This window comes from Brienomyrus brachyistius, chromosome 5 (assembly GCF_023856365.1).
Source record: "Brienomyrus brachyistius isolate T26 chromosome 5, BBRACH_0.4, whole genome shotgun sequence".
In the NCBI taxonomy this organism is placed as follows: domain Eukaryota; kingdom Metazoa; phylum Chordata; class Actinopteri; order Osteoglossiformes; family Mormyridae; genus Brienomyrus; species Brienomyrus brachyistius.
In genome coordinates, this window is record NC_064537.1 from 12464111 (window position 1) to 12492109 (window position 27999).

The 27999-nt window shown below is 50.8% G+C and overlaps 1 protein-coding gene across 1 annotated transcript in view; it reads right to left on the minus strand.

Moving 5' to 3' along the window:
* Positions 1–251: 251 nt before the first annotated feature.
* Positions 252–27999, minus strand: part of LOC125742907 (probable helicase with zinc finger domain) — a 46975-nt gene continuing 19227 nt past the window's right edge. Inside the window, 19 exon segments of the mRNA XM_049015353.1 lie at positions 252–3391; positions 4882–5131; positions 8254–8749; positions 9317–9414; positions 9416–9531; positions 9656–10163; positions 10368–10450; positions 10539–10743; positions 11081–11265; positions 12423–12474; positions 14992–15220; positions 17421–17649; positions 18091–18274; positions 18516–18663; positions 19535–19680; positions 21391–21509; positions 23376–23554; positions 24294–24395; positions 25363–25542. Of these exon segments, the coding sequence (XP_048871310.1) occupies positions 3036–3391; positions 4882–5131; positions 8254–8749; positions 9317–9414; positions 9416–9531; positions 9656–10163; positions 10368–10450; positions 10539–10743; positions 11081–11265; positions 12423–12474; positions 14992–15220; positions 17421–17649; positions 18091–18274; positions 18516–18663; positions 19535–19680; positions 21391–21509; positions 23376–23554; positions 24294–24395; positions 25363–25542 (3865 nt within the window). The 3' untranslated portion in view covers positions 252–3035.

Genomic DNA, 27999 nt, shown 5'->3' on the forward strand with positions numbered 1-27999 from the left:
TACATTTCAACAGAGGACTGAAGAATTTTGCAATGCAGTTAAGAATGTACTTAGATTACACTCTCCACAAGCAGTATGCATTTCAGTTTGTGCACATACCATCAGAAAGAATTAAAAATGAGTGAAGATTCACCGAAAACCCTCTGATAAAGAAAGGAAAAAAAGTTATAAAAGCTGGCAGAGATGCAAAACAAAACTAACAAGCAAAAGGTGTGTATAGGAAAAAAAAACTCCTGTCAGGACTAGTGGTGTTAAAATCACCAAAAGCACTTGTTTTAATTGGATCCTTGAGAAAAGAACTTTGCCAATTAAGTACAAATAAGTACTTGCATCCTGACTGGGGAACAATTTTTGCCCAGTACATTAAAGTACTGACAATTGTTGCATAACTACTCCATTATTCAGCAACAAATTAGTAAAATATTAGAACTGTTGTTCATAATGTCACAATTTATTTTACACATCAAATATCAAAATCTGACTTTGCAGGAAAAGAACAAGATGTCGCACAAATCCGTATATCGTTTGATAAGGGAAAGAAAATAACCAGGTTACCTTGACATGCACAGAAAAATTCGCCACAAAATGTATCATTGAAACTACAAAGCACCTAGGAAAAAAAAAAAAGTTTAACCCATGATTTAAAAAAAAAAAAATTTTATTTAAAAAAATTAAAATTCATTTCTATGCCTGCAACTAAACTTTCATTTGTCAAGCCACCAGACATTATTTTCTGTATTTTAAAAGAAAACAAAAACATTTAAAAAGCTCTCTTTTTCATAGGAGCTACTGCCAGTGTCAACACACTTGTTTTGTCCATTTGTTTTTCTTTTATTTTTGCATAATTAAAAAGGGCGTACATCCTCTTAAAACAGCTTTATAAAAGTGAGGCAACCCTCTATATCTTTGTTGTAAAGACCTAGAAAACGTGTATTTACAAAAATATGCTTTAATGATAAATCGTAAGAGTACGACATTGAATTGTGACGGGTAGAATCACAATGACGGCAAAATTTCAGGAACACACTGGCAAGGTGGCAAATTTTTGTTTCTTTGAAGCTGGGGCTCACATCGAACCGTTTTTCGTAAAAATGAACTTTCTTTGAGCAGGTCTGTCCAGGCCATAATAATTCATTCCTAATGCTTTTTTTCTCCCTTGTAAGCGGCATGTCTCAAGCTACCTTGTTAAATTGTATATTAAACAATTATAACATCACACAACTGCGCCACCAATCACAAGCCTGAGTGATCCACTAATCTTTCCAAATGGCCATCCGGCTGCATCCGTCTGTGCGCATGCCTTGGTCTGCATGTGTTCATGAATGTTTGTCTTTCACAACAACAAGCCAAAACATCACAAATGTGCAAGACGTGAAAGGCTTGAAAACTACACAAATTCAGAAGCACAGCTAACGTCAATCTGAGCCGCAGCGATACTACAAACCCAGTGACCGCAGTGAGCAAGCCACATAAGCTAACATAATTCAAAATCATCCGGAACGCAAGGTAAAGTATGAACATTTACAAGTGTGTAATGTTCTGTACAGGGTCTTTGCAGGGTTGCCTCTGGCGAGTAGCTCTGTCATTAGGAATAATAAAAAAAAATAATAAAGTAACAGTTTACAGGTTCTTCTGGACCCATGTGTATAGAAACAATCTAACTGAACAAAATTAAAACGTCACCAAGTCCCCATGGCGTTAAAATGAATGATCTACCTTGCAACCTCAAGAATTCAGTGAGGCCAGGCAGACCGAGCTGAGCAGACTGATGCCCCTGAAGTACGTGAGGACTGCCCGCTTCCCTTACACCAAACTCCTGTCCGCATTCTCCACAACAGACTAATCGCTTCAACCTCTGGATCTTCCGCGCACATTTCCCAAGCACTTCCATAACCGAGGCCTAAGGTCCGTCTCTGAAAATAAGCGGCGCTTACGCCAAGCACATCCTAAACTGCGAGTACCACTTCGCTTTGCTTACATTCCAGTCAAGAGCAGAATACAATTCTAGGGCAAATGCAGCACTGGGGGGAACGATACCTTTTCAAAACACGATCATTAAGTAGATCCATCAATAATGAGTGAACGTGCTTTAACAAGCGTAACGGTAGTAACTGCTTTGGAAGCGTCAAGCAGGAAATGAGGAGTGTGTGTTTGTGTGGTGGCCCTATCACAGCCTCAATGTGCAGCATTTTCCTTTTCCAAAATATTTTCCACAAACCAATGACCATAAGACTACCAAGACCGTCTTAAAATATGCCCTTTTGTCTTCATATTTATCACTGTGACGCAGTCCTGCCACAGCTGATAAAGAAATAATGCATCCCACGGCAAGATAAGAAGGAACATGCTTTACTTTGTGACATTTTGGCTTGTACTGCTGTGTATTTTAATATTTCTTTTTTTTTTTTAAACAATTATTTAAATCTTTAAAGTTGATAAATTTTCAGGTGGACATTAAAAGAAAAAAAAGACCGAAGACGGGAAAAAAAAAATACTAAGATTGGTTTGTCACAATGACCAAAACAAATTCTAAAGCTAACGCTAAATTAAGCATGTGCATACATCAAGTTTACTTTCTATATATGTACAGGTTAGAGAAAAGGAACTACTTCTATACAATGTTTCATATATTTTGTATGATTTGGTTGACCTCTCAGCTGATCCCAAAGTAAAGCATTGCTGAGGAAGACGAAACACTGAAAAAAGAAAATAAAAAAATAAATCAAGCAAACATCTGTGGCTGATTTTCAAACAACCGGCAAACAAAACAAAAATGAGGGGATAACAAAACAGGCAGCATTAAGGTCAGCCAAATCAATTTTTTTTTTTAAGCTTTTCTATTACTTAATTTATATATATATATATATATATATATATGTTTCCTTTTTAATCACATATTTCAAACTGTAAAAGAAATGACCATTACTAATTCATAATCTATCTATAAAAACAACTTTTAAAAGGACTTTTTCTGATTTTTAAATAACTTTTTTCTATTTTTTTGTCTTTTTTGTCGAGATGCCCACTTGCTACGCTCATTTAAAATACGAATAATAGCCATTGCTACTTGTTGCACTGCCTATGCTAAGGTCCTGTAATAAGGAGAGGGGGTCACTGTTCTTTTTGGCCTGCTCAGGAACAGGCCTGGGTTTGGGGGGGGCGCGGAGGGCGCTGGCGTATGACATTGTGTGGGTCTTGTTTAGGCCGGGACCCTGGAGGGCACCCGCGCCAGGCCCCTCGGGTCCACCGCCAGGGTCAGGAGACTGCTGCTTGCTGGGCAGGAGGGGGGGGAACTGTCCGAGGTGCTGGAGGGGGCCGAGAGAGTGCACCAGCGGCTGGGGGCTGTCTGCCTTCAGGGGATCTTCGGCCTCACGCATTGCCTTTGCTGAAGCTGCTTCATGGGGGGAGGGGGGGGGGAGAAAAGGGTGACAGGTCAATGATGAGAGGCGGGGGGGGGGAGGGGAAGACAGGCTCTTACCGCTCTCTCTCTGCAGCTAATATCCAGCACTGGAACATGCAGGACTTGCTATCGGCCGCAGTTCAGCTGACAGACACGTCTTAATGCGATGCGACACATCCAGACAGTTATGAAATGTTCATAAAGGATATTGATAGAGCTGCATCTGCAGTGACAAAAAAATAAGATTTTTTTTCTGTTCCTAAAAAAAAAAGTGTGCCCCTTAATAAAGGATCCTAAAACTAATTCAGTTTTAACGCAGTTTCATTGAATTAATGTTCGCTTATTTATTTATTAAAGAATATTTGTCAGCATCATCAATGATTGATTAATATTCCTGATGCTGAATTCCACTTTGCATGGTTTCGCTCGCTCATTTCGCTCCAATAAACTAAATTATGACCAGGTTATATCTGACTGCAGCGTTAATGAAAACTACAGCTTAGCCTGGCAGCACCTGTTGCTCAGAGGCTTTGTGTGAAAAATCTAGATTACAGCCTAATCAAGGGTGATTTAGAACCAAGCCTGAACGAGGGAGGCACCGTGGATTTTCTGGGACACGCATTAAAAGCAGCGTTACCATTAACCACCAAAGAACAGCTAAACCGAAACAGTACGGAGGGTTGTGTCAGCAACTGGTACTTCCAGTCAGCTACCAATTCATATAATTCTGGAGCAATGTACTGGGGGACAGGCTGGCTGCATTAAACCAAACCTCTGTCCTCCAGGCCAACTCCTGAGCTGGAACTGAACAGGGCCCCATGCACGGAGAAGCTGACCAAGAAAAAAAAAGATTAATACATTTAAAAAAAAAAGACGGAAAGCGGCCAGGCAGAGAATTCCCCTTTTCTTTTCCATTGACACGGTTGCCGTTTGTAACATTATCAGAAAGGACAGTCCCTTGATAAGCTTGTCAGAGACTAATTTAATCACGCCTCTGAGTAGCCGCCAAGAGGAACCAGCCTTAAATGGGACCTGGCAGGAGAGATCCAGACATCAGAATGCAGGCACTAGCCACTCCAACCTGATCGGAAGAAACGCACTGAATCTGTTGAGATAATTAGCCCCGACGCAAAGTCATTGATGGACCCTTGACAACAGACTTAGACCAGCATCTGACGCCATTGCGTTTGGTCTCTTAACTTACCCAGGCAGTGAATCAGAGCCTCTGTCAGGAAACTAAGGGTCTAGTGTGTAATGTACCATGGTGGCACAGAAGCCCACCATGACACCTCTCACTGACACACCTGTGCACAGCCAGATGATACTGGGACAATGCAAGACTAGGGGGTGGGGGCAGGGGACACTGACACGCCGGGGGCATCCTAATAAAAATGCTACAGTCTGTGAAGCAAACACATACATCGCTGTGGGGCTGAATTCGAACCTGAACCCAAAGTTCTACAGCGCCCCCTATCACCTACCGAAAAGGTCCCGGTGCGGAACTAGCGTAGTGGTTCCGTTGCATGGAATGTTCTGGAAGGAGACAGGGGCTCCGTTGCTGGGCCAGCGCTCTGCTGATGGGTAGCCATATAAGAGGTTGGTGTGGTCCTGCGGCTGCTTGCAGGACGCCTCGGCTCCCTGGGGCTTTCCCGCATCATCCGGGAATGGCTGCGAGGAGCCTGAGGAGATCCTCCTCTGGTAGAGCGGCCTGCCGGGCCCCCGGGGTTCATACTGCGCGAGGGAGGGAGGGAAGGAGGGAAGGAGAGAGAGAGGGAGGAACAGATGAAACGACGGGGAGAATCAGGAAATCTGGGTCTTATCATTTCACTTCCATTATTTGAGTCATTTCATGGCTTATGTCAGAACTGGGGGGCGGGGGGGAGGGGGGGGAGGGGGGGGAGGCAATCGGCGGCCTACTTCTGAGTCACATAATCCCCGTTCTTACAGCTGGTTGATATCCAGCCGTGTTCAGCCTCTGGCTGGAGGTCGCCTGCAGTGCCGCGATTGCAGCGGAAACGAGAGCAGACATCTCGCACCTTCAGCGCCCGTGGAATTCCATCGCGGTGGAATCGGGGCTTTGGCGACAGGGGGCCCCACGCAGTCTTCCGTCCCCCCCCCCACAATCTCAGCACTGCCGGTACTGTTGGCTGTTTACTGCATGCCTGCAAGTGACGCTTCCTCCCCACGGAGGTGCGGAGGAGCGCGGCCAGGAGCAGCCAGACAGGCAGGCTGGCAGACATGCCGTCTCACTGGGAACGCTGACAAAACCCTCATCGCTACCCTTCAAAAAGGGTTAAATTTTTCCCTTATGTTAAACATATGCTTAAAAAAAATTGCAATTTAACAACTGCACAAGGCGAAATATGACGGATGCCAAAAATATATAATAGGATGAGCGTCATGTTTGTCCAAAAAAAAAAAAAAGCACAGACAAACGGAGGAGGGAGACTCTGGGTAAACATCCATCCCGAGTCCCCTACACACTCACACTCCCTCAACAGCAGCACAACAACCTTACAGGGCCCACCAGAAAAGGCGGTTTTATAAATCAGGCGCTAAAAGTAAGAGCAGAATCTGAGACAGACTGTTTCCGAGTCGCGTTGAGGTTTAAACTTCATACACCTTTAAGTCCTTTACCAGGAGCCGCTCCGGGCCAATTTACCCAGCATCACCCCGGCGGAGCACCATGGGATTAAACGAGGCTGAAAGCGGTGGCGGGCCAATGCACATTAACCCCGACTCAGCCTGAGTTCAGAGGGGCCACTGTCCTCCCCAGAGCTCCTCAAAAAGCCCAGACGGGGTGACTGGGGGGAGGGGGGTTTCAGCCGGCCCTCCTCATCCACATGCTGCCTCTGCGCCCCCACAGAGCCACTGCGTTTGCTAAGATATCCGCAGTTGGGGAAAAACGTCGAGGTAAAAGCTTTGATTACAGCAGCTCTTCAGCAAGCGATCGTCTTTTTATCTCCCATAAAACAGCCGATGCCAAATGCGTTACGGGCGAGGTCGGCCGATCCGTTTCCAACAGCCAATCAGAAGCTTCCGTGTGAGACGTCTCGGATGAATGACTTAAAGGCGCAGATATTTTGACTGGACGGCTTCGCTGACAAGTTAAGGAAATGACAAGTTATGAAATTTTAAAGCCTGCAAGCGAAGCGGGAAGAGTTCCAAAGAGGCAGAGTGGGGAGGTGGGATTCGTTTTTTTTTTTAAGCTCTCGCCCAGTGGGTTTTCCCATGAAGATGCCTGTCAGCTCGGCGGGTGTGTGTATGGACAGGTGCGCCTGGAAGCTATAGCCAGACTGTCTTACAAGCACAGCGCGCACGCACGCACACACCACACACACACCACAGCCTGAACCCGAGAGCTCAAACTCATAGCTCCTCTTGTACATATAAAGCTAAAGGAGGAGGATTATCAACATCAGTACTCGGTTCAGACAGCCAGCCTAGCAATTCCAGGCCTCCAGGCTAATGCATTCAGTTACAGTAAGGAGACAGGCATATGTAACAGAGACCAGCACATTCCCTAAGCAGATATACATACAAACATATGTACATAGATAAATGCATGTTACAGCCCAATAATTTTCAATGACATACCCAGCAGGTACATTCTTACCAAGAAAAAAAAAATTCAGGAGCAACGGTGGATTCCAGTTGCTTAAAAGGGACATTCCAGGGAATCTAAGCTTCCTGGGAATCCATTCCCAAGCAGACTCTTTTTCACAAATAGATTTGTAGAGCGAGCAGAAAACATGACACTCTACTGCTCGATCACATATCAGAGCAGGCTGTGGTGCCCAAATCACCCCCAGCAACACGGGTATGTTGACCAACAGCATCCCTTTGCTAATCCCCTCCCCCGCCTACATTGCAGCTGTATTGTCTGCGCAGTCATACGCATGCCGCCTGGGAGACCACCCTCGGCGACATTCTGCCCGATTCATCATGCGAGCTTCCTCCTTTAACTTATGCAATCGCCGGCCCACGGACTCGGCACGGGGAACAAAGGGGCAGGTCATTTATTCATTTCGTATCGTCATATAAAATTAATAACACTGAAGGCTGATTAATTCATGCAGGAAGCCAGCTAGCGGCAAAAAAAATTAAGGCTGTGTCGCCTTCTGTCTGAAGGAGGCGACCGTTTGGACAAGGCTGCCTCTCCGAGACGACTGCATGTCGACAGGAAGTTCAGATAAGACAGGGCTGGAAATGCGGTGGCTGGAGGGGGTGGGGGCTCAGGAGAGGCATGATCTGATTTTGCAGAATTCAATGTGTCCCTGGGTTAACAAGGGAGGGGCTTATCTTTCACTTCTTTAACCAATGACAGTCTTCATTGTATAACATTACCACGTTAATTAAAACCAGTAATTGCAGATTTGTAAAGTGCCTGTTTTATTCTGTATGTCATTTATTAAGGGATATGCCACAGATATAAACTAAAGGCACATGCTTACCAGGCAGTACGCATCCATGTCAGGGCGTATCTTTATTTCATGATGATGATAGTAATAGTGATAGCAACAACAGTAATAAAAAACAACATGGCTTATACTGGTAACCTTCCGATCGACCACAAGCACAGAGGCTTCGCTCACTGACCCACACACACATTTCTGGGCTCAATGGCTGGAAGCCTCGGATTTGAAAATGAGAAAATACAATGAATGGAGACTTATTTGTTAAAGAAGCCTCTGTTGCTGACCCAGGGACACGTCGAAGTCGGCAAAACCAGGATGGCCGGCGCTGGCCTCACCTCGTCTACAGGGGCCTCCCCTCGTCTACAGGGGCCTCACCTCGTCTACAGGGGCCTCACCTCGTCTACAGGGGCCTCACCTCGTCTACAGGGGCCTCACCTCGTCTATGGTGTGGAGGGAGCTGGCGGCCATGGAGCGCGGGGAAAGCGGGTGATAGGGTTCTGGGGCGGGCGTCGGGGTCTGCTGCTTCTGCTGCTGCTGTATGAGCTGCACCTGCTCGTGGCGCAGGGCCATGACGGGCAGGCCGAAGGGGAACGCCTGGCCCAGCGCGTGGCCCGCGGCCCACTGGCCTTCCGTGTGGTGGTACTTCAGTGGGGGGGGGCTGGAGCGGCCGGGCGGGTTGCCGAAGGTGGGGCTGTACATCTGCTGTAGCGCCTGGCTGCTGATCATCTCCAGCTCCCGCCCGGCGCCCGGGAAGTGTCCCGGGAAGGGGCCGGCGTGGTTGGAGGCAGCGGAAGGGGAGGGGAGCTCCCCGGGGCTGCGTGGCTGCGCCTGCCGGTACTGTAGCAGGCGCGACTGAGGGGGGGGCATCTCAGCAGGGTCCCTCTGCTCACCCGGCTCCTGGGAGGCCATCTCTCGCAGCATACTGGGAAACCTGTACAGAGACGGGGGTGGGCAGACTATTACATCATCACGCCTATTACATCATCACGCCTATTACATCATCACGCCTATTACATCATCACGCCTATTACATCAGCCAATGATGTGCCTTTTTCATTTCTGTAAATGCTAGCCCTGACATCTTAGCCAATCCCAGGCAGCACAGGGCACACACACACCACCCGAGTAGGGATGGGTTTTGAACCCACAGCCCTGGGGGCAACAGTGCTATCAGTTTCCACCTGCAATACAGAAGCATTCGTTTAGCTAAACTGGTACATTAAATTGCCCATACTGTGTGTGTGTGCGTGTGTATGTGTGTGTGTGTGTGTGCCTGTAACTTTTTACCTTTTGATGACATTTTTCAGTCCCCACAAGGATACACTCAATTTTATAAAAATCTGTGAGAATCCCAATAAAGGTATGTGTGTGTGTGTGTGTGTGTGTGTGCGTGTGTGCGCGTGCGTAGAGTTTGAGTTGTTCATGTTCTCCCAGTGAATATTAAAATGTCATTTTCAGCACAAATCACAAGGGCATCGCTGACGGCCGCGGAGGTTACCTAGGGAACGGGCTGGGCTCATCCTCGGCACCCAGCCTCCAGCCCCCAGGGCGCAGCAGCTGAGGGGGGAAGCGCAGGCCGGGCTGGGCCAGCGGGGGGCAGCTGCTGGGGCAGCGGAAAGGCCACCCCTCCCGGCAGGAAGTGGCCATGCTCGCTCCATTGGCTGAGCCGCGCCTGCTGAGCAAGGGCTTCCAGGGCGGATGGCCCCTGCATGTCTAAGGCAGGGAGAGTGGCACTGTTAAAGTGACATGACTTTCATATTTTTTTTTACCCATGATGCCTTTCATAGACAATAACTGAGTAGCCGGCTCTCGAGAGGGAAGCGGCAGGCAAACGTACCAAGGCCGTCTCCCAGCACCACCTCGGCGTTCTCCTCCATGAAGCCGCCCGCGCGGCCCGGCTGAGGCAGCGCCGCATGGCCCAGCTGCTGGGGGACGGGACGAAGGGGGCCGCCCACTTCATCGGGCCCCGGGTGCTCCCCAGTCAAGGCCTCAGGGCTGGGGGACTGCAAGCCCCGATGGGGGAGCGAGGCGTTGAAGAAAGAGGGGGCGTGGCCTACTGGGAAGGCAGGAGACAGCTGCGCTGAGTGGGGGGGGTGCTGCGGGGGCTGGGGGGCGGGGCTGGCGTGCTGAGGGAGCAGGCCGCCCCTGTAGGGCAGCCGGGGAAGGGGGTACGGGTGCGGGAACTGCCTGCCGCCGGGGTGTGGCGGGAAAGCAGCGTTAGGGGGCGCCAGGTGGAAATTCAGGGGCCTTGGGCCCAGATTGTCCTTCCGGGGAAGCCGATTGTTCAGGAACCCCACACCATCCTGGGAATCTGGACTCCGGTTCTGACCTGCATCTGGTTCTCCCTGGGGTGGGGGGGAGCGCAAACCTTATATGAAGTAACACCATACTAAATTTATAAAATAATACAATAATAGTGTCTTTATGCGCAGCACTGTACAGACCCCGAAATCTAAAGGAAACAAACTGCTTCATTGACGGATATATATAATTAAAGCGAAGGGGAGATAATTAAAGATGTTTTATAGTAATACGGAGGGACAAGGCACCTGCTTGTCTTTCGCATCCAGCGCCCTGCGCTCCGGTGTCTGCAGTCGGCTTGGCTCCGCCTTCACAGCCCCGTCTGCTTTTCCTGAAACAGGCCAGCACGCCGCAGGTGAAGCTTGCGGAAAGCGTGAGGACCGCCAGCACCCCCCCCCTCCCCCACCCCCATACCGTACCGTTCCGGCTGATCTCAGGCTGCAGCTCCTTGTCGGGGCTGGACTGCTGACACGGGCCCAGGGGTGAGGTGTGGCCAACCCCGTACGGGACGGGGGAGCCCCGGCTGTGGGCCTGCAGGAGGTTCATCCCGTAGGCCACGGCAGCTGGGTGGTTCACAAGGCGCGGGTCCACGGCGAAGCGGCTCTGGTATCCGGGCCAGGGCAACTGCACAGGGTGGGGATCGGTCAGACACCAGGGGGACCTTCCATTACAGTCTCCTTGGTCATTGCCTGATTCCACATCTGAACCATCAAGCACTGCCCCACCTCAACAAACACTGGCACCTATGACCTAGACACCCCTCGCTCACCTCCTCCATTTCATCCTCACCTAATTACACCACATTTTACAAGCTTAAGTACCTGGTTCAAGGGTACAACAGCAGGACTCCTTCCTGGGGCTTTGACAGACATGCAGTTTATGAGTCTGCACCCTTAACCACCACACCAGAGGAAAGAGACAAAAGGCACAAGAGGCAAGGATGAGTCTTGGGTAAACTTACGGGCAAAGGCACAGGCATCACCATGTTTCCCCCATAGACGGCAGGGACGTATAGGATACTGGCCCCCGTGTGGGGGTCTATCCTCTGGACCGGGCTGGGCGACTTGCCCATTGCTGGGTTACCCCCAAGGGGTGGTGTAAAGGCGCGAATGGGGTTTCCCATCAGTACTGCTGGACTGGGTTGAACTAGAATCAAGATGAAGAGAGATCAGGAAAGTAGTACAAGGTTTACTGGGAGTTCGTGCTGTTAGATGAGAAGGGAAGGGGGTTGAGAGATGATGCTGATTAGCAGTGTCTTTATCTGGCACTGCAAGGGGTCTCCTGGCATGGGGTGTCTCAGGGAGTCCCCAGGGTCACATGGCACAGGGTCTCCCAGTGGAGTGCACACAGTTACCCCGCAAGAGCTCTTCCGGCACAGGGACTCCCAGGGGATCTGCAGGGTTTCAAGGCATCATATGGTCTCCCAGGGAGTTTGTAGTCTCCCAGCACGGGATCTCCCCAGGGAGTCTGCAAGGTCTCCCGGCACGGGATCTCCCCAGGGAGTCTGCAAGGTCTCCCGGCACGGGATCTCCCAAGGGAGTCTGAAAGGTCTCCCGGCACAGGGTCTCCCCAGGGAGTCTGAAAGGTCTCCCGGCACAGGGTCTCCCCAGGGAGTCTGAAAGGTCTCCCGGCACGGGGTCTCCCCAGGGAGTCTGCAAGGTCTCCCGGCACGGGATCTCCCCAGGGAGTCTGCAAGGTCTCCCGGCACTGGGTCTGCCAGGGAGTCTGCAAGGTCTCCCGGCGCGGGATCTCCCCAGGGAGTCTGAAAGGTCTCCCGGCACGGGGTCTCCCCAGGGAGTCTGAAAGGTCTCCCGGCACGGGGTCTCCCCAGGGAGTCTGAAAGGTCTCCCGGCACGGGGTCTCCCAGGGAGTCTGAAAGGTCTCCCGGCACGGGGTCTCCCAGGGAGTTTGCAATGTCTCCCGGCACGGGGTCTCCCAGGGAGTCTACAGGGTCCCGGAATGGAGTCTCCCCGAGAGGGCCTGAGGTGTCCCAGCAGTTAAGCCCTGTCATCAGACACCCACCCATTAAACGCTATGCAGTGTGCCTAGACTGGGAATGACCCTGCCACGTCCACAGGTGAAAACAGCAGAATCACATGACATCACAGGGAAATGGAGGACAGGGTGTGTCCTGCAGGGAGCCCCACTCATCCTCATCCCGCAGGAGCATCTGTGTTTGATCAGCTCCATCAAAATGATGAATTCTTCAGAACAGTATAAGCAGTTTGATACAAATGTTTAATTTTTTTTCAGGTGGGGGATACTACTTCAGTATTTTTTTTTTTTTTGTCAGGGAAACTCACCAAATCCCTCAGGTGGAAAGTGCTCAGCCTGGTTTGAATGCTGCCCTTTACCCTGGAGGGTGGAGAGAAACAAAGTAAGAGCATGTCTGAGCCACCGAAGGCCAGCCAGGCCAGTACACTGGGAAAGCGCATGTTTGCCTGTGTGAGCCCCTCCCCCCAGGCGTGCGAGCCCTAATCACCAGCAGCTGGCAAGACACGAGCTGCGATCGCAAGTCGTGCAGGAGAGTCCGTCGGCAGCTCGGCTCGGTGGGCGGGGGCAGAGACAGAAAGGGAAGACTTCTTGGGAGATTACAAATTGCTTTAATAGGCTTCGCGAACGCGACTGAAAGCACGGATGGTTTCAATCTGTTACTTCTGATTATACCCATTTGTGTCCTTCTGTGGTTTTCTAAACGGCTTAATTGCCATTTATGTCTCAAACATGCAAATAAAAAAAAAATAATTTAAATCTCACCAACAGCTTGAAACATTTGTTGAAACTACACTGAAGGAAACTTTACTCAGTCACATTTTGTGCCCACGATATTATTAATTAATGTCATTCTGCCTTGAAGAATGTGGTTTCACAGTCTCACGACCCAAAAGCAGCAGGCCAATCCTCCTCGAAACACATTGACAGCAGAAAACGACAGATTCTTTGATTTTCAAGTCTTACAGTCTCCGTCATCCTAATCTCTCTAAGGAGGTCTGCATTCGGTTTCAAGTTAACATGGATGAAATCGATCGAACGGAGGCAGTCGACGCGCCAGCAACTTCAACGATTCTGCCATGCCTTCGCACTCATGCCTTTTTAGCACTGGGGGGGGGGGGGGGGGGGTTGGGGAGCACGTGGTACTGCAGTGCCATCCAGAAAAAGATCTCGCCAAAAGGCCAGGTGCCTCTCGCGGTAAACACCTTGCTATAGCGTGGCACCCCGGCCATATGGCCAATCCGCCCCTGCAACATTTACAGTGGTGCCATATTAGCAGTGATGCTGCGACTCACAGCTTTAATAAGGCTGCATGAGTGAGCTGCATGAAGCAGGCTGCTGCCTGAGGGACGCAGCTGTCACATGCGAGTGCAAAACGACAAAGCCTCTATGGGGGCCATTAAAACAACACAGGACGGCCAAGCGACCCCACACGGAACACACCAGTGGACATACTTCCTTAATTATCATCTCCAGACCAGCAAGCAGCTACCGTCACTATTCAATCCAAAGACCAGGAATAGGACATTTTGTTTACTTAATCTACAAATATGAAGTAACGGGGAGGGGGGGGGGGACGGAAATCTCTATTTAGCAAAGGAGTCACTATTGGTAGGTAAGAGTCGGGCTTTTCAGATCTTACGCCGGCTGGCAAACTCCCTGGAATCAGCCGGTTCCTCTGCGCTGTGATTGCAGAGGCGTGGCACTGAAATCTCTCCCCAACCTTTTATCTGCTAAAGCAGCAGCTTCAGAGCCCTCTTCCGTTTTGTTTTCCTTCGTTGTACCTTTTCTCACGATAAAAAGGCTGATGTCGGAGCGGGAGGGGAGCGGGCGCTGCGATGTTGGGAGTCTAACTCAGTTCCTGCCATGTTTTATTAAACAGCGACTGAAATTTATCTCAGAGAGGTGTAAGGCTTTGCCGGCTCCCTGGAAACGCGTTTCATCACACGCACCATACACACTCGCGCGCAGGGTCTATCTGTCAATCAGACCGGGCTCCGCAGGAATGTGGCAAAGGCGGCGCCAGAATAGTCACAGCCGACACGGGGTCCCCTAACGCCACAGCCGAGATCTCCACCGGCTCTTGAGTGACAACATAACCAGGTACTGACCACTGTTATCGACACTGTCTGATGTTGGTGTCTTAGCTCAAGGTGGTCCCCCTCCCCTGGCCCGTTAGATCGCTGTGTGAATTCCCGATGGCGGAGAAAAGCCCCTTCAGTCTGACCTCAACCACACAGATCAACACGCCCAGGCCAGCTCCATTTAAACGGGTTAACTGAAGTGAAACAAAGGGCCTTGGTGAAGGCTAGTCTACACTGTAATCCCCCGCTGACCCACCCCCCGCAATCCTTCGGGGCCTCCATGAGAGTGGCGTGCTCACGTCCGACCCCGACAGCTGTCCTCGGAAATGTTCACGGAAACACTCGTGTCATTTTTGACCAGAGCCCGGTAGTGGTCAGCTGCATAGTGAACTCTGGCGTGCTTTAAACATCGCTACGCATGTGAAGAAAGGATCGTGTTGACGACGTGCGTTATTGGTGGGGAGAAGCAATCAGGGCAGAGGAGGCGGGGCCCAAACATGCACGGCTCGCACAGCCTGCCAGCTGTCGTGCCACCATTAACCTTCACTATTAAAAGGCTGCTTTTAACGAGGTATCGGGCAAACACCTGAGTTAAGTTTTATATCCCATTAACGGCTCCACTAACGACAGAGCGAAATACCCCTTATGTTCTGACATACCTACGCCTGTTCAACACGTGATAAATGGTTCTTGAAAACAACCTATTTGTTGGTGAGGAAGGGAGGAGGCGGCGGCTCACACTGGTCGCGCACCAATCAGCAGCTTTGAAGCTCCGAGGGGGCGGAGTCAGTCTTACCTTAGGGGGCGACTGATGCTGATGCTGCTGCGACTGTTGCTGCTGCTTGCCAGGGCCCTGTGCATGCTGGGGCCGCAGCGCTCGCGGGATGAACTCGGGGGCCAGCGGGTTCAGCACGTAAGTCTTCTTCAGCTCCAGGGCCTCCAGCTGCACCTTGATCTGTTCGAAGGTGATCCCATGCAGGCTGCTATTCTCGTGGCAGATGGAGATGAACTTCTCCCAGAACTTCCTGCGTGAAGACAGAGTATGGCCAGGCTCAGAGACGCCCATCCTAAAGTCGCGTCCCAGGGAAACAGGAACATATCGACCTTCCGGAACCCGTGTATCGACCAGAGCAGGGATTACTGCAGTGTTCTCCAATCTGGCTCTCGGGGACCCATAGCTGGTCCACATTTTTGCTCCCTCCCAGCTCCCTGTCAGCAAGTTTTTCAGCAAAAACGTGAACTTTCTTTAGGTCCCCGTGGACCAGATTGGGAAACACTGGCTTACTAAGAAACCAAATATGTATTAAGTCCCCTTCATAAGTGCCACTGTAAACTTAAATCTTCAGGGTGAGTGTTTCCTCTAGAAACTCTGCTTTCCTCTAGAAGCCAAAAAACACAGTGTCTCTAAGCCATGGTGTGTTGTGTGTGTCTCTCATGATGGACTGCCATCCCATGGCCTTGGTCCCCAGCTTCCCCATGACCCCACACTCATTAAGCAGTACAGAAGATAGGTGGACACAAACCCAATTACTGACACTTTCCAAAAATCACACGGATATTTATTAAGGGATCCCTCTTTCACTTCTTTTAAAAACAACATGTGCATCCATAAATAAAGCGCATATATATCATGGTGACATCACCATAATTAAGGTCAGCGAAAGGGGAGCGTAATTGCATGGCTTACAGCAGTGACTGCTTGTGTTTGATGTGCTGGGCAGGGCCACTTCTAGGATGACGTGCACTGCTATAAACCCTCACATCCTTAAACGTGGGGGGGGGATTATAAGGGAAACCAGCGAGACGGGCGAGCAGTATTTAACGAGGAGTGGGGGCCTGTCAGCATAAGGCTCACTCATAAAGAATATCGCAGGCGAGCTCATGACGAGCCGCTGAAAACACACAATTAAGAGCCTCCTGGAGGCAGAGTCGCGCCCAAACAGCCAGTGTCATCGGCAGAAACAAAGGAAAACTAACAGAAAGGGTTTGGTGATCGTGCTTTAATGAGACCTCCATACCGCCTTACTGCGTATGCTCTGAGGGAGGAGGACAAAAGAGGTAGCAGAAAAAGGCAGGTATTTCACAGCAGAATCAAACAGAGGCAAACAATTCCTGAGGGTATTTTGTGCAGAGGGAGGTCTGGTCGGCACTGTGCCCAAGGCTCTGCACTGTCGCCGCGGGGCAGTGAGGCCAGTGCCGTTCGCAGTCCCACTCCGAGATCCACGGCGGCCTGTAAGATCCAGTTCATCCATCCCCAAGCTTCTATTTAGACTTAATTGCCCATCATCACACCTTTTCACTCCATCTTTCGACCCTGCATGATTCGGGCCAGCGGTGGTGTGAGCGCTAACGCTCTGGGGGATTATGGGAAGCGTGAGCTGTCATTTCACAGTACCGGAAACCCACCACAGTTCTGGCACCAGTAACAAAGTTCAGAGACACTCCTGGGAATCCCTGTAGGGGGTGGTTACCCCAACACGCAGCAATGCCCTGTCTCTACCCACCCGCCAGCTTCCGCCCTACTTTGAAAAGATGACAGTTTGATCGATGGGTGCCCCCCCACGGCCTCTGTGGTCCAACCCCGCCCGACCCCCTCCCTTCATATTACCCACGAGGATTTTACTGGAGCCTCTCTGGCTGACATTTCCGAAACCGCTACCACCAGCTGAGTTGCGATTGGCTGACAAATGGCAGTTTCCATGGTGACCGGGGCGCTGCAGCTGGGACCAGTGTGTGCCAGCCCGCCAGCTCCCCCACAAACCAGGAAGACTGCAGCAGCCCAAGTTTACAAATGAGGAATGCGTCCTTCAGGCAAGCTAGGGCTCAGAATCCACCCCCCCACCCACAAACACCAAACTGCTCCAATCTCCAGAAACTCAGAGACACCCCCCCACAAATTATCCTGGCAAATTGCCACCTTCCGGTTCCCATCGAGCAAGACCTCTGCATCCCCACCGCAGCCAGGCCTGCTGCAGGAGACCAGCCGGCAGGATTTCCGAACTGGACCGGGACCAGCCAAGCCGTGCGTTTGGCATGACTTTGCGGGCCCTAAACTGGTAGGGAAGGCCCCCCTCAGGGTCCTAGCTATGGGGAATGCGGGGGGGGGGGGGGGGGGGGGGGGGGGGGCGGGGGAAAACGGGGCAATCTTTATCACAGTCACTAAAACACAACCCTTTGAGCAAGATAAGAGACAGAAGTTCAAAGATACAAGAAAAGGGTACTGACCTGCACCTGCCCACAGAGCAGAGCGCAATTGGGTCTCCCACCACAGCCACCAGGGACTGGGCCCGTGTGATGGCTGTGTTCAGCAGCTTATAGTTGGAAAGGAAGCCGTAGTCCAGGTCCTCTGTGGAGTCCTCCACCAGCTGCTCCTTGCGTTTGATAGCCGTCTGCTTGTGCTTGCAGGTGTGCCGCGTGCGTACCGTGCTCAGGAACAGCACCCGGAACTGCTTGCCTAAAGACGGAGACACCCCCCCACCCCCAGGGCGTCACACCTTTCCTCTAAGGAGTCTCTGGTTCTCTTCCCCGCCCTGCCCACCTCTGCCTCCTCTTTACTACTTTCTAACAGAGCTTGGAGGCATGTCAGGGCCGTCGGCCGTCTCTGTTCAGGTCAAAAGAGCCCCGATTACGCACAGAGATGCATGCTGGTCTGTCCTCATGATCCTACTCCACAAGTGGCTCTTCGCATCTATCTGCTCTTGCTGCAGGAAAGCCTCCTCCACACTGCACAAGGGAAACACCCTGTGCCCAACAGCAGCTCACCCAGCCCGAGGCAGCTGTCATTAATTAGCGTGCTGCAGTGGTGCTGGCAAGTGCCGGCAGCCCTTCTTCACTCTCATGTGAACGGTGAGTAAGGTCCCTGGGCCCATGGCCAGTGACAGCCCCGATGGCTCACCCTGCACGTTCAGCACCCTCTCCACGCTGACCTCCGGCATCCTCTTCTTTCGCAGCTCGGCCCGGATCCGGAAGACCTGGTCGGCGTAAGGGGAGACCACGCCGATGCTGCCCTCGTCCAGCTTTCCCCAGGCCACCGGCCACTTCTTCCGCATCTCCTCCACCCGCTCCACGATCTCAAACACCTGTGGAGGCAGGACACACACCCATCTCTACCTGTGACTGGGGGCGGAAGGGAAAGACATGACCCAAAAAAAAACAGAAGATCTTCATCTGGTTTTTCATCAAGTGATCCTGAGTTTAGAGTTTTATTTCTTGGAGAGCTCCCATCTGCTAAATAACAGCGCGCACTTTGCAAAATGAACGCCAGCGGACTCTTCCAGAACATTCCACGTGCTGAAGTTGAGCAGACGGGGAGGTGGTCACCTCAGCGTTGTTGTAGTAGGCGGTGCTGTTCTTCTCCTGCACGTCTTCCCCCCGTGCGGTGAAGAACGTCAGTGGGTAGAAGTCTTTGTGAGAGGGTTGCTTCCCACTGGCCATCAGCTTGCCGTCGTAGAACAGCTCTGATGTATAGCTAGGGTGGGGCGGAGGGAGTTATCATGCTAGCCGGGTATGGCTAACTGACACCAGGAGAATGAAACCATAACACAGCGTACTGAAATTAACAGTGTGACTAAGTGGCTTTGCCTCCGTCCCTTATTTCCCAAGGCAATTAACCCGCATCGTTGGAGTAACAGCCGCAGTTAGCTCGGGACGGCCTACCCACACTCACATATCACACATGTACACCCGGCACTTAACCGCTATTTAACCGCTGCACCGCATCAGAAGCGGCTGCAATGACCCGCCGCAGTCTGTGAGAATCTGGCAGGGAGTGGCGCCCGTGAAACACCGAGGGCCTCGCTCCTTTTACGTCTGTTTGCGGCAGGCTGCGCCCGCAGAGCTGAGGGAGGCTCGTACGCACCCCGTGCACAAACAACGGCCCAGCCCTCGGCGGGAGCGGCGCCACTCTTACAGAAAAGCGGCCCGTTAATTTGTCAGGATGCAGGCAGAATGTGTTGATAGGTGATAGATATGCAGATTTTATGCAAAAAGCGGCAGGGCAAACAGATGCTCTTGCGCGCGTGTGTGTGTGTGTGTGTGTGTGTGTGTGTGTGTGTGTGTGTGTGTGTGTGTGTGCGTGCGCGTGCGTGCGAGCGGGCGGGCTGCTCGCCCCTCCTTTATCCACACAGCCTTTGTATTAATTGTCCTTTAAACACTTCGGCAGACAAAATCAAGGTCAGTCTGCGCTTTCCATTTCACTCCCAAAGACAGAACTTTTTTGGAACGAGCATGGCTCGGAACAAGAGCAGCCAGACACCGGAACAGCACAGGGGGGAGGGCAGATGCGGGTCATCTCGGGAGCAGTGGTGAGGGGGGGGGGGGGGGGCCATCAGGCGCCTTACCTGATGATGGCCTCATGGGAACGGTAGTTCTCACACAGCATGATGCGGCAGGGGTACTCTGCAGGGTAGTGCTCGTACAGACGGTCCAGCAGCGACACGTGCAGGTTGCGCTCCCGGGCAAACTCACTGTAGACGAACGGGCTGAGCTGCAAGGGGGGGGGGGGGGGGGGTTTAGACAAGCACCTCAAGGACAGTGCAAGTATCAGCAGAAACCCACTCGTTGATTGAACACACTCAATTGCCTAGAAGAAGCTTCACAGGTCTGGCTCACGAAAAACATCGATGGGCAAAATGCATCGTTCAATCTGCACCAGCAGGCTCAAGGTGCCGCGGCATCGATGGGCACCAGCAGGCTCATTCTCCCGAGGAGGACGCCCTGGTATCTGCACCAGGATTAGTGCTGCTGCACAGAGACATGTTTCACCTCATCTATCCCTTCAGGTGACAGGTTAAGACTGACCGGCTAACACTAGTGACTGCAGACTGGTTAGGGTTTGGCCTGGATCATATTCAACAGACCTCAAGACAGGAAGACCCCGTAGAAGGGCCTCACCAACAAGATAAAATGGGTCAAGTCGCCTTAAAAACCCCAGGATGGTTCCCATGAATTTCATCACCTGCTGGACAAGAAAAAGCCCAGTGGAGACAATCTTCACCTAACATTCAGAGCCTGGCGAGTGAAAAAATAAACACACACACATCCAGCGATGACAACCAATCTGACAAGCAGAGAGAGAGAAAGAGAGACTCCATAATCTTTGGCAACAAACATTCTGAAGAGTAAAGAGCGAAGTGGCGCAAATAAGTGTTGGATGGAAAGACTCAGAATGAGGGAGAGCAGAGCGAATCCAGCGAGGAGACTGACACCACAAAGCGCTTTTCATTGGCCTTTCCCAGAGGGAGACACTGGCACAGGTGAAGCCGTTACCGTGTGGAACTCCCAGGACCCTCCCCGAAGAGGACGTGCTCCCAAAACGGTCCTGTACATCGTGGTCGATCAGACGGCGTTAAACAGGGCTGTGCACCCCCTCATTCTGCCGGACTGGCTGCCCAGCGCAGGGAAAACATGGGATTTGGGCCCCTTCTTTTCAGAATGACAGTCTCGCCTCGCTGAGCCAAGGCTGATCGATTAGGAGTGACTGAAGACAGCCGGAACCCAGGAAATGTTCCCAGTTAACACACTGCAAACTTAAAATCGGCAGGAACACTGGACTACAGCTTGTAAATGCAAACTGATGATGGCATTTCAATCCATCCTTCTTAAATAGCCACTTAATCAGCCTCAGAGTCCTGAAAGCACAGAGCACAAAGCAGGGGTATGGCCAGGATGGCATGCCGGTTCAACAAAAGACAGAGACACAGGTCGGAAAGTCGCTGGTTCCAAATCCCAAGCTTGGCAGAATAACCGCATCACTAGTGGGCACTTGCGTGAGGCATTAACCCCCCTGGAAAGATGCTTCAGAGGTGCCGGATATATGGCTGACTTTGCTGACCTGTAAATGTGTACCTGTACTTGTACCAGAACAAATGGCGAATAAAGGGTAATTTCATAATTTAATTTCATACTTTCACAACCTCGCACTACAGTCTACTTAGAGAAACCTAACTTCATGCTTCCGGGTAGCAGGAGGACACCGGAGTACTCTCATGAATCCAAAGCTGGAGTGAGCATAGAAACTCCACAAAGAACCACAAACCCTGAAACTGTGATGCTGCACTGCTACACCGCACCATTCCTACAAACGTGCATGACACATATAGGAGCAATTCATTATCTTAATACAACACATGCACAAGACTTAACCAATCAGAGCCTGCAGCAGTAACCCCCAGGCTCCGCCCCACACATCATTTACCTGCATGTGGTCTCCCGCCAGGACGATCCGGGTGCTTTTGCTGGCTAAGGCGAAAGGCATGATGGTCTCACACTCCATGGCCTGAGCGGCTTCATCCAGCAGGATGTGGGTGAAGAGACCTTCAGATGGGAGAGGAAGATGTGAGACTAACGGCCAGAGGCCTCCAGGGGGTGTGGCGATGAATGACCAGGCTGATGTTTGCTTATGCATCAAAGGGACAAAACCAAGCATATGGCAGAGACTGAACCCTCCGTGGAAAATTCACTTCTCTGTCTACGGTGATCAAGGAAATGAGGGGTAATTATGACCATCTCACATTATGACATAAATACACAAGTAAGTGTCTGAATGCAAGCATGTGAACAGACACATGCAGCTAGAGTAAGTAAATCAGTGCAGCCACACAAGTTTCAAGGAAAGAAGCCATTTGCACCTAAACCTCTGACTTCAAGCTAAACAGACAGAGGAAGAACTCAGTTCCCCCCTCAGAACCCCCCCCCCCCTCGCCGTCCACATGCTCACGAAAGCCCCCTCCCCACCATAAAAACACAGAGTCTCTGCCTCAGTTTATCCTCAACCTATGAGGGCAATTTTTCATTAGCTGGACAGTCGGAAGCGAGAAGGCACTGCAGACGCTGCTTACCAAGAGGCCAGGCGAGGAGGCACCGAGAACGCCCCTTACCGCGCGGCAAGGCGAGGAGGCACCGAGAACGCCCCTTACCGCGCGGCAAGGCGCGGTAAGGCACGGAGAACACCCCTTACCGCGCGGCAAGGCGAGGAGGCACCGAGAACGCCCCTTACCGCGCGGCAAGGCGAGGAGGCACGGAGAACGCCCCTTACCGCGCGGCAAGGCGAGGAGGCACGGAGAACTCCCCTTACCGCGCGGCAAGGCGAGGAGGCACGGAGAACGCCCCTTACCGCGCGGCAAGGCGAGGAGGCACGGAGAACGCCCCTTACCGCGCGGCAAGGCGAGGAGGCACGGAGAACGCCCCTTACCGCGCGGCAAGGCGAGGAGGCACCGAGAACGCCCCTTACCGCGCGGCAAGGCGAGGAGGCACGGAGAACGCCCCTTACCGCGCGGCAAGGCGAGGAGGCACCGAGAACGCCCCTTACCGCGCGGCAAGGCGAGGAGGCACCGCAAACGCGGCTGACCGCGCGGCAAGGCGAGGAGGCACCGCGAGCACAGCTGACCGCGCGGCAAGGCGAGGAGGCACCGCGAGCACAGCTGACCGCGCGGCAAGGCGAGGAGGCACCGCGAGCACAGCTGACCGCGCGGCAAGGCGAGGAGGCACCTGAGAGCCGCTTTGCATTTCCAGGAGCTATTAGCAAATCACGTTAGCAGTGGCGCTAACACCTGTAAAGTGAAGCAACCACAACCGAAACGGACGGACGGGGGGTGGGGGGATCTTACAGACTTTAGTGTGATGCACCCCCACCCTGCTAGAGATGGGCAGAGAGGGTATACCTCTCAGCAACAGGCAGCTTTTCAAAACAGGGCTACTGAGCAAATCAAAAGACACAAGATGGAGAGCCAGGGCAGCTTGGCCGGCTGGCCCAGAATATGTGCCTCACTACAAACATGCAGGATCCATGAGCCCCCAAGAGGCTCATCGAAATCAGATCTTCATCAACAGCAAACGCACTGCGAGGGGAGATGAGGCAGGAGCTAATGATGTGAAGTGTATTAGAAACACAGATGGTGTTTCCAAGCAACAGACAAACCTCTCAGCTGACACATTAAAACCCGTTATTAGCTTCTCCTGACAAATTGTTTTGGGTTTTGGGGTCTTTTTATGGACTTTACAGAGTTCAAATTCAGGGGGCGCCTACATTACCAAAACAATCCAGACCCACAGATCTGCCGGCACGCGCGTTTACAGGCCAAATCCAAAGCATTACAATAATTGTGAATTTTATGCCGGAAATGATTCCGTTCATCTCTGAACAGTCCCGGCTGGATGTCACAAGAGTGCAGAGGCTCCTACCTGGCTCCAAGTCCAGCTGACACAGATACTGGGAGGTGCTGAGGGTCATCACCACCACCCTGTGCTTGATGATGTCCTCTCGCTCGGGCATCTGGAAAGTGAACTGTGTGCTTGAGATCAAACAGTACTGTTGCACGATGGGATGGACGGTCTTCACCCACCGGTTCCTGAAGTACACCCTGGGAAGGGGAGAGGAAGTGGAAGTGGCTGTCAGGCTCCTGGTGACCAAAGCTGGGAGTGAGGCCTACAGGCTGCCCACAGTAAGCTGAACCGACCCGGATGCAGGCGGCGATGGACCTGGGCACTGGGCCCATCAATCGACACCCATCACAAAATGCCACTTTCGGTCCGCAACCACATAGCATCCGCTCATTTAGACACCAAATAGAATCAAACTGCCGGAATGTTCCTTTCTGATGGGGGAGAAACACAGTAATTGAGCTCAACTTGATGTTGAGGGAAATTCCTGGGTGGAAGCAAGAGGAGAAAGCCACGGGTGTGGCGAGGGGGGCATGGGGGTGGGAGAGCAGGCTGACATGTGTCTGCCAGGGCATCCACTTAAACAGAAGAAGGGGGCTACAAACAGGCCAGAACGGCGGGGGGGGAAGCCTCTTGCTGCTTAAGCACATAAACAAGGGTTGACAGAACCAGGCATGACTAAAATTAGTCAGATTTTTCCACAACGTAAAAACCATCGGAGGCGGGTCGCCCTGCCCCCACCGCTCATGATTAAGCACAAACAAGCCTCGTGACTGGAACCCCATGCATAGACACTTATTTCCTCCACACGTGAAGTGCCCCCTCCCCCACCTTGTACCGTGGGCCTATTTTACAAGTCTCTTTCCAAAAAAAGGAAATATATGATCATGGAACGGCATGCGGTGGGACGGAGCCCGGGTCCCTATGCTGCCCCCTCACCTGAGTGGCCTGGCGTGCGAGTTGCCCGCTTCGACGTATGGGTGTAGATAGTCCTTTATGTACAAATCAGCAGCGCTGTTGGAGTGAGTGCAAATGAGGACCCTGGAAAGAGAGCAGACGCCATGTTTAATATCCACGAGGCATAGGGGGTGCTTTTGGCAGATCACAAAACGCCCCCTGAGGCTCCCGCGTTCTGGGCTCATGCCAGAAGGTGGCGCAAGACAGCATGATGCTCCCTGCGCCCAAACCCTACACACCCGTTGTCTACCCTTCTTTCTGCAGAATATAATGCAGAACAGTGCCATCTGTTGATTTTCACTACTTTTGCAATGTAAATGCATCATTCATTTGTAATACCATCAGTACTGTCATTAATTAATGTTAAATGTGCATTCTTCACTGTGGTGCAAAAAAAATGAGGCTGAACAAGAATGGATTGGGCTCTATTTATTTCTCCATTACAATCAGAAATCCAGAGTTAAAATCCTTTTCTTTTAAATGCCATTTAACGAGATGACTGACTGAATAATTACTGCATTTAGGATTTGCAAATTTTAACACAGAACCGCAGCAGCGGCTGTAAAAATCACAGCTAATCCTAAAAGCCGCCCCACAGAAGATTTCCTCTCATCTCAAGTGAAACACGGCGCTTATCGTTAAAGAATCTCCTGGAAGAAGAAACTAGCGACTCGGAATATTTAACCCTTAAAGCGTCATCTGTATTTCACGCATGACGGTACAGCTGTCAGAATAAAATACATCTAGATATTTTCTGAAATCATGGCCTTTATCCGAATTCGGTCTGAATGGAGAAGCTGTGCGGACTGGTCGACTGCAAACGGGCTGCTCCTTCAGAGCCAACATGAACCCAAAGTGTGTTCAGTAGCTTGCAAGGCAGTTCATGTTACAGATAAGCAGGCGCTTTGGATAAGTTAAAAGCCTAACACAGTTGAACGATGCTTCCTTACATCTGCGGTGAGCAACGTGCTGACATCACTAGCATATCAGCCCCTCCCCTCTCACATACACCGAGTGAGCTCATGTCACGGAGCTGTGGCGTCACACCCACCTACTCTCCTGCTGCTTCAGGATGTGCTTGACCGCTTGAGCCAGGGTGAAGGTCTTGCCAGTCCCGTACGGCCCGATGATGAGCACTGGGGGCAGCTGGATGGACAGGGGCGTGGTGATAGCCAGGATGGCCTCTTTCTGCTTGGCGTTCAGCCGGGGGTCCAGCTGCTCGTCCCACTGCCTGTTGATCGGGAGGAGGGCGGGTGAGACGCAGAGACAGTCTGCACATATACAGCCAATCCTGCTCTCACCTTAAAACCCCATGTGGATCCCTAAGGATTACGCTTTTGGCACAGAAGCAGAAACACCTGTGACCGGATCAATTTCTTCAAGCCTCTTGCCCTTCCAGGTCAAAGATGAATCACTGAGTTGGTCGCATTACAGAATCTACCTTTACAAGTGCGGCTTGAGAATCGACCGGAGAGCTATACAAAACATAGATCTGGCATACTAGAGCGACGCACTAACATTAGGATCCTCATTACCATATGGGCTGGCTGCCTGGATGCCCGGGCAATCAATTCTGCTCAGCCTGAGCGAGGCAAAATATCTGAGATTATCTTTTTATCTCTCGTTGCCACCAGCAGAGATGAAGGTGAAGGGGAAGACATCAAAGACAACGCATATGACCACGAGACGGAAGCCTGTGGAAATTCTGCCCTCTACCATCCCAAGGGGGGGCCAAAGACAGGTCAAAAGAGAGGCTCATTAAGTCATGGAAATTCCTTTGAGTCCCCCCCCCCCCCCCCCCACCCCCACTGATGCGGTCAATGACTGTTTAAAAGAAAGCTCACTTTCTATTGTTAAGATACATGGCACATGGAGATTTTTAAAAAAAGCTTTCTATGTTATGGGTACCGCACTACCGTACATAGCACTGACGTCCCATACATCCAAGGTACTGGGTACGAATCTTGGGACCCTGTCCTGAGTAAGTGGCTGTAAGATGAGAGAGATGAATGGATTTTAAAATAGAGTTCCGGTCTCAACACTGATCTACACTTTATCAAGTACAGTGCCAAACTGAGCTTCAATCCTATCCCAGGATGAACTGCGAGAAGGGAACACACTGGATTTAATGTCTGTCCATTGCAGGGTGGGCACTAATGCTGAATTTTGACTGTACATCGATATATTTTTCAAATGAGACAGAAGATGAGACAATGCCGTTTATATCAAAATGCTTCTATCGTGCCTTTAAATAGTATGAGCAAAGGTGTTTAATAAAGACCTGTAGTATTATTGCCTAGTTGTAAAACGACGTGAATGATGTTGTACAGAACCCCAGAATTCACAGCTAGATACAAAACATTCAGTTAGCGTCTCATGGGGAATCTGATGGAGGGGAAAGGCGAGGAGACATTGTTATTTTGTTTTCTTTTTTTTTCCTTTTTTTTAACACTGGCAGATGGTTTAGAGGATAAAAATATCAGAATTTTGCTATATTTTACTGAAGACTGATACCTCAAAATGAGGATCTTTACAGTTATTAAGCGCACTTTCAGTTTACTGAAAACTGATACCTCAAAATGAGGATCTTTATAGTTAAGCGCACTTTCAGTTTACTGAAGACTGACACCTTAAAATGAGGATCTTTACAGTTAAGCGCACTTTCAGTTTACTGAAGACTGATACCTCAAAATGAGGATCTTTATAGTTAAGCGCACTTTCAGTTTACTGAAGACTGACACCTTAAAATGAGGATCTTTACAGTTATTAAGCGCACTTTCAGTTTACTGAAGACTGATACCTCAAAATGAGGATCTTTACAGTTAAGCGCACTTTCAGTTTACCGAAGACTGACACCTTAAAAAGAGGATCTTTACAGTTATTAAGCGCACTTTCAGTTTACCGAAGACTGATACCTCAAAATGAGGATCTTTACCGTTATTAAGTGCACTTTCAGTGGTTATAAGATCCTGTTTTAGAGCCATTTGCCAAATAGGTTTTACATTTAGATCTTTTTTTGTCCTTTAGCGTTCACCTTCTGTTATGAGAGCAATGTCATAATCAGAGGGAAAAGTCTTTCGGTGGAGACAGTGAAACGCTTTTTTTGTCGTAGCTGCTTCACTTGCCCCATGAAAAACTACTGTTGTAAGCGTAATTTATTTTGTATTTGAGACATCCATTTGGAAAACGTCTACAATGAATAGTTGTAACTGTATTTGCATTTAATTTTGACCACACTATTTTAATAAGCATTTGTAACATTTCACATGTTGCTTTGACTTAAAACTGAAAATTTTGCCCACTTCAAAGAAAAGATGTGTCACGCATCGCTATTCAGACAAAAAAATACAGAGAGTTGGATTTTTGTTCACATTGCCCAGCCCTAGTGCCTGCACGTGCACGCACGCACGCACACTAGAGCTACCACAGTCAGCGGCGGTGCCTCCGACTTTCACAAGGACGAGCCTGCCACAACTCCCTGCACCCGAAAAATCAAAGCAGAACACCTGGGGAAGTGGCACACTGGCTCGTGCCGGCTAGCTCACAGATCCCCACCGTATGGGCACCTGTCCTGAAGTCAGAGAAACCTGCCTAATCGCTGTCACAGCCCATCCAATCCAAGGGAGTCATTCACCTGGAAGCCCACGGATACAGTGCAGAACAGAGAAGGTGATAGGGCATGACCCCA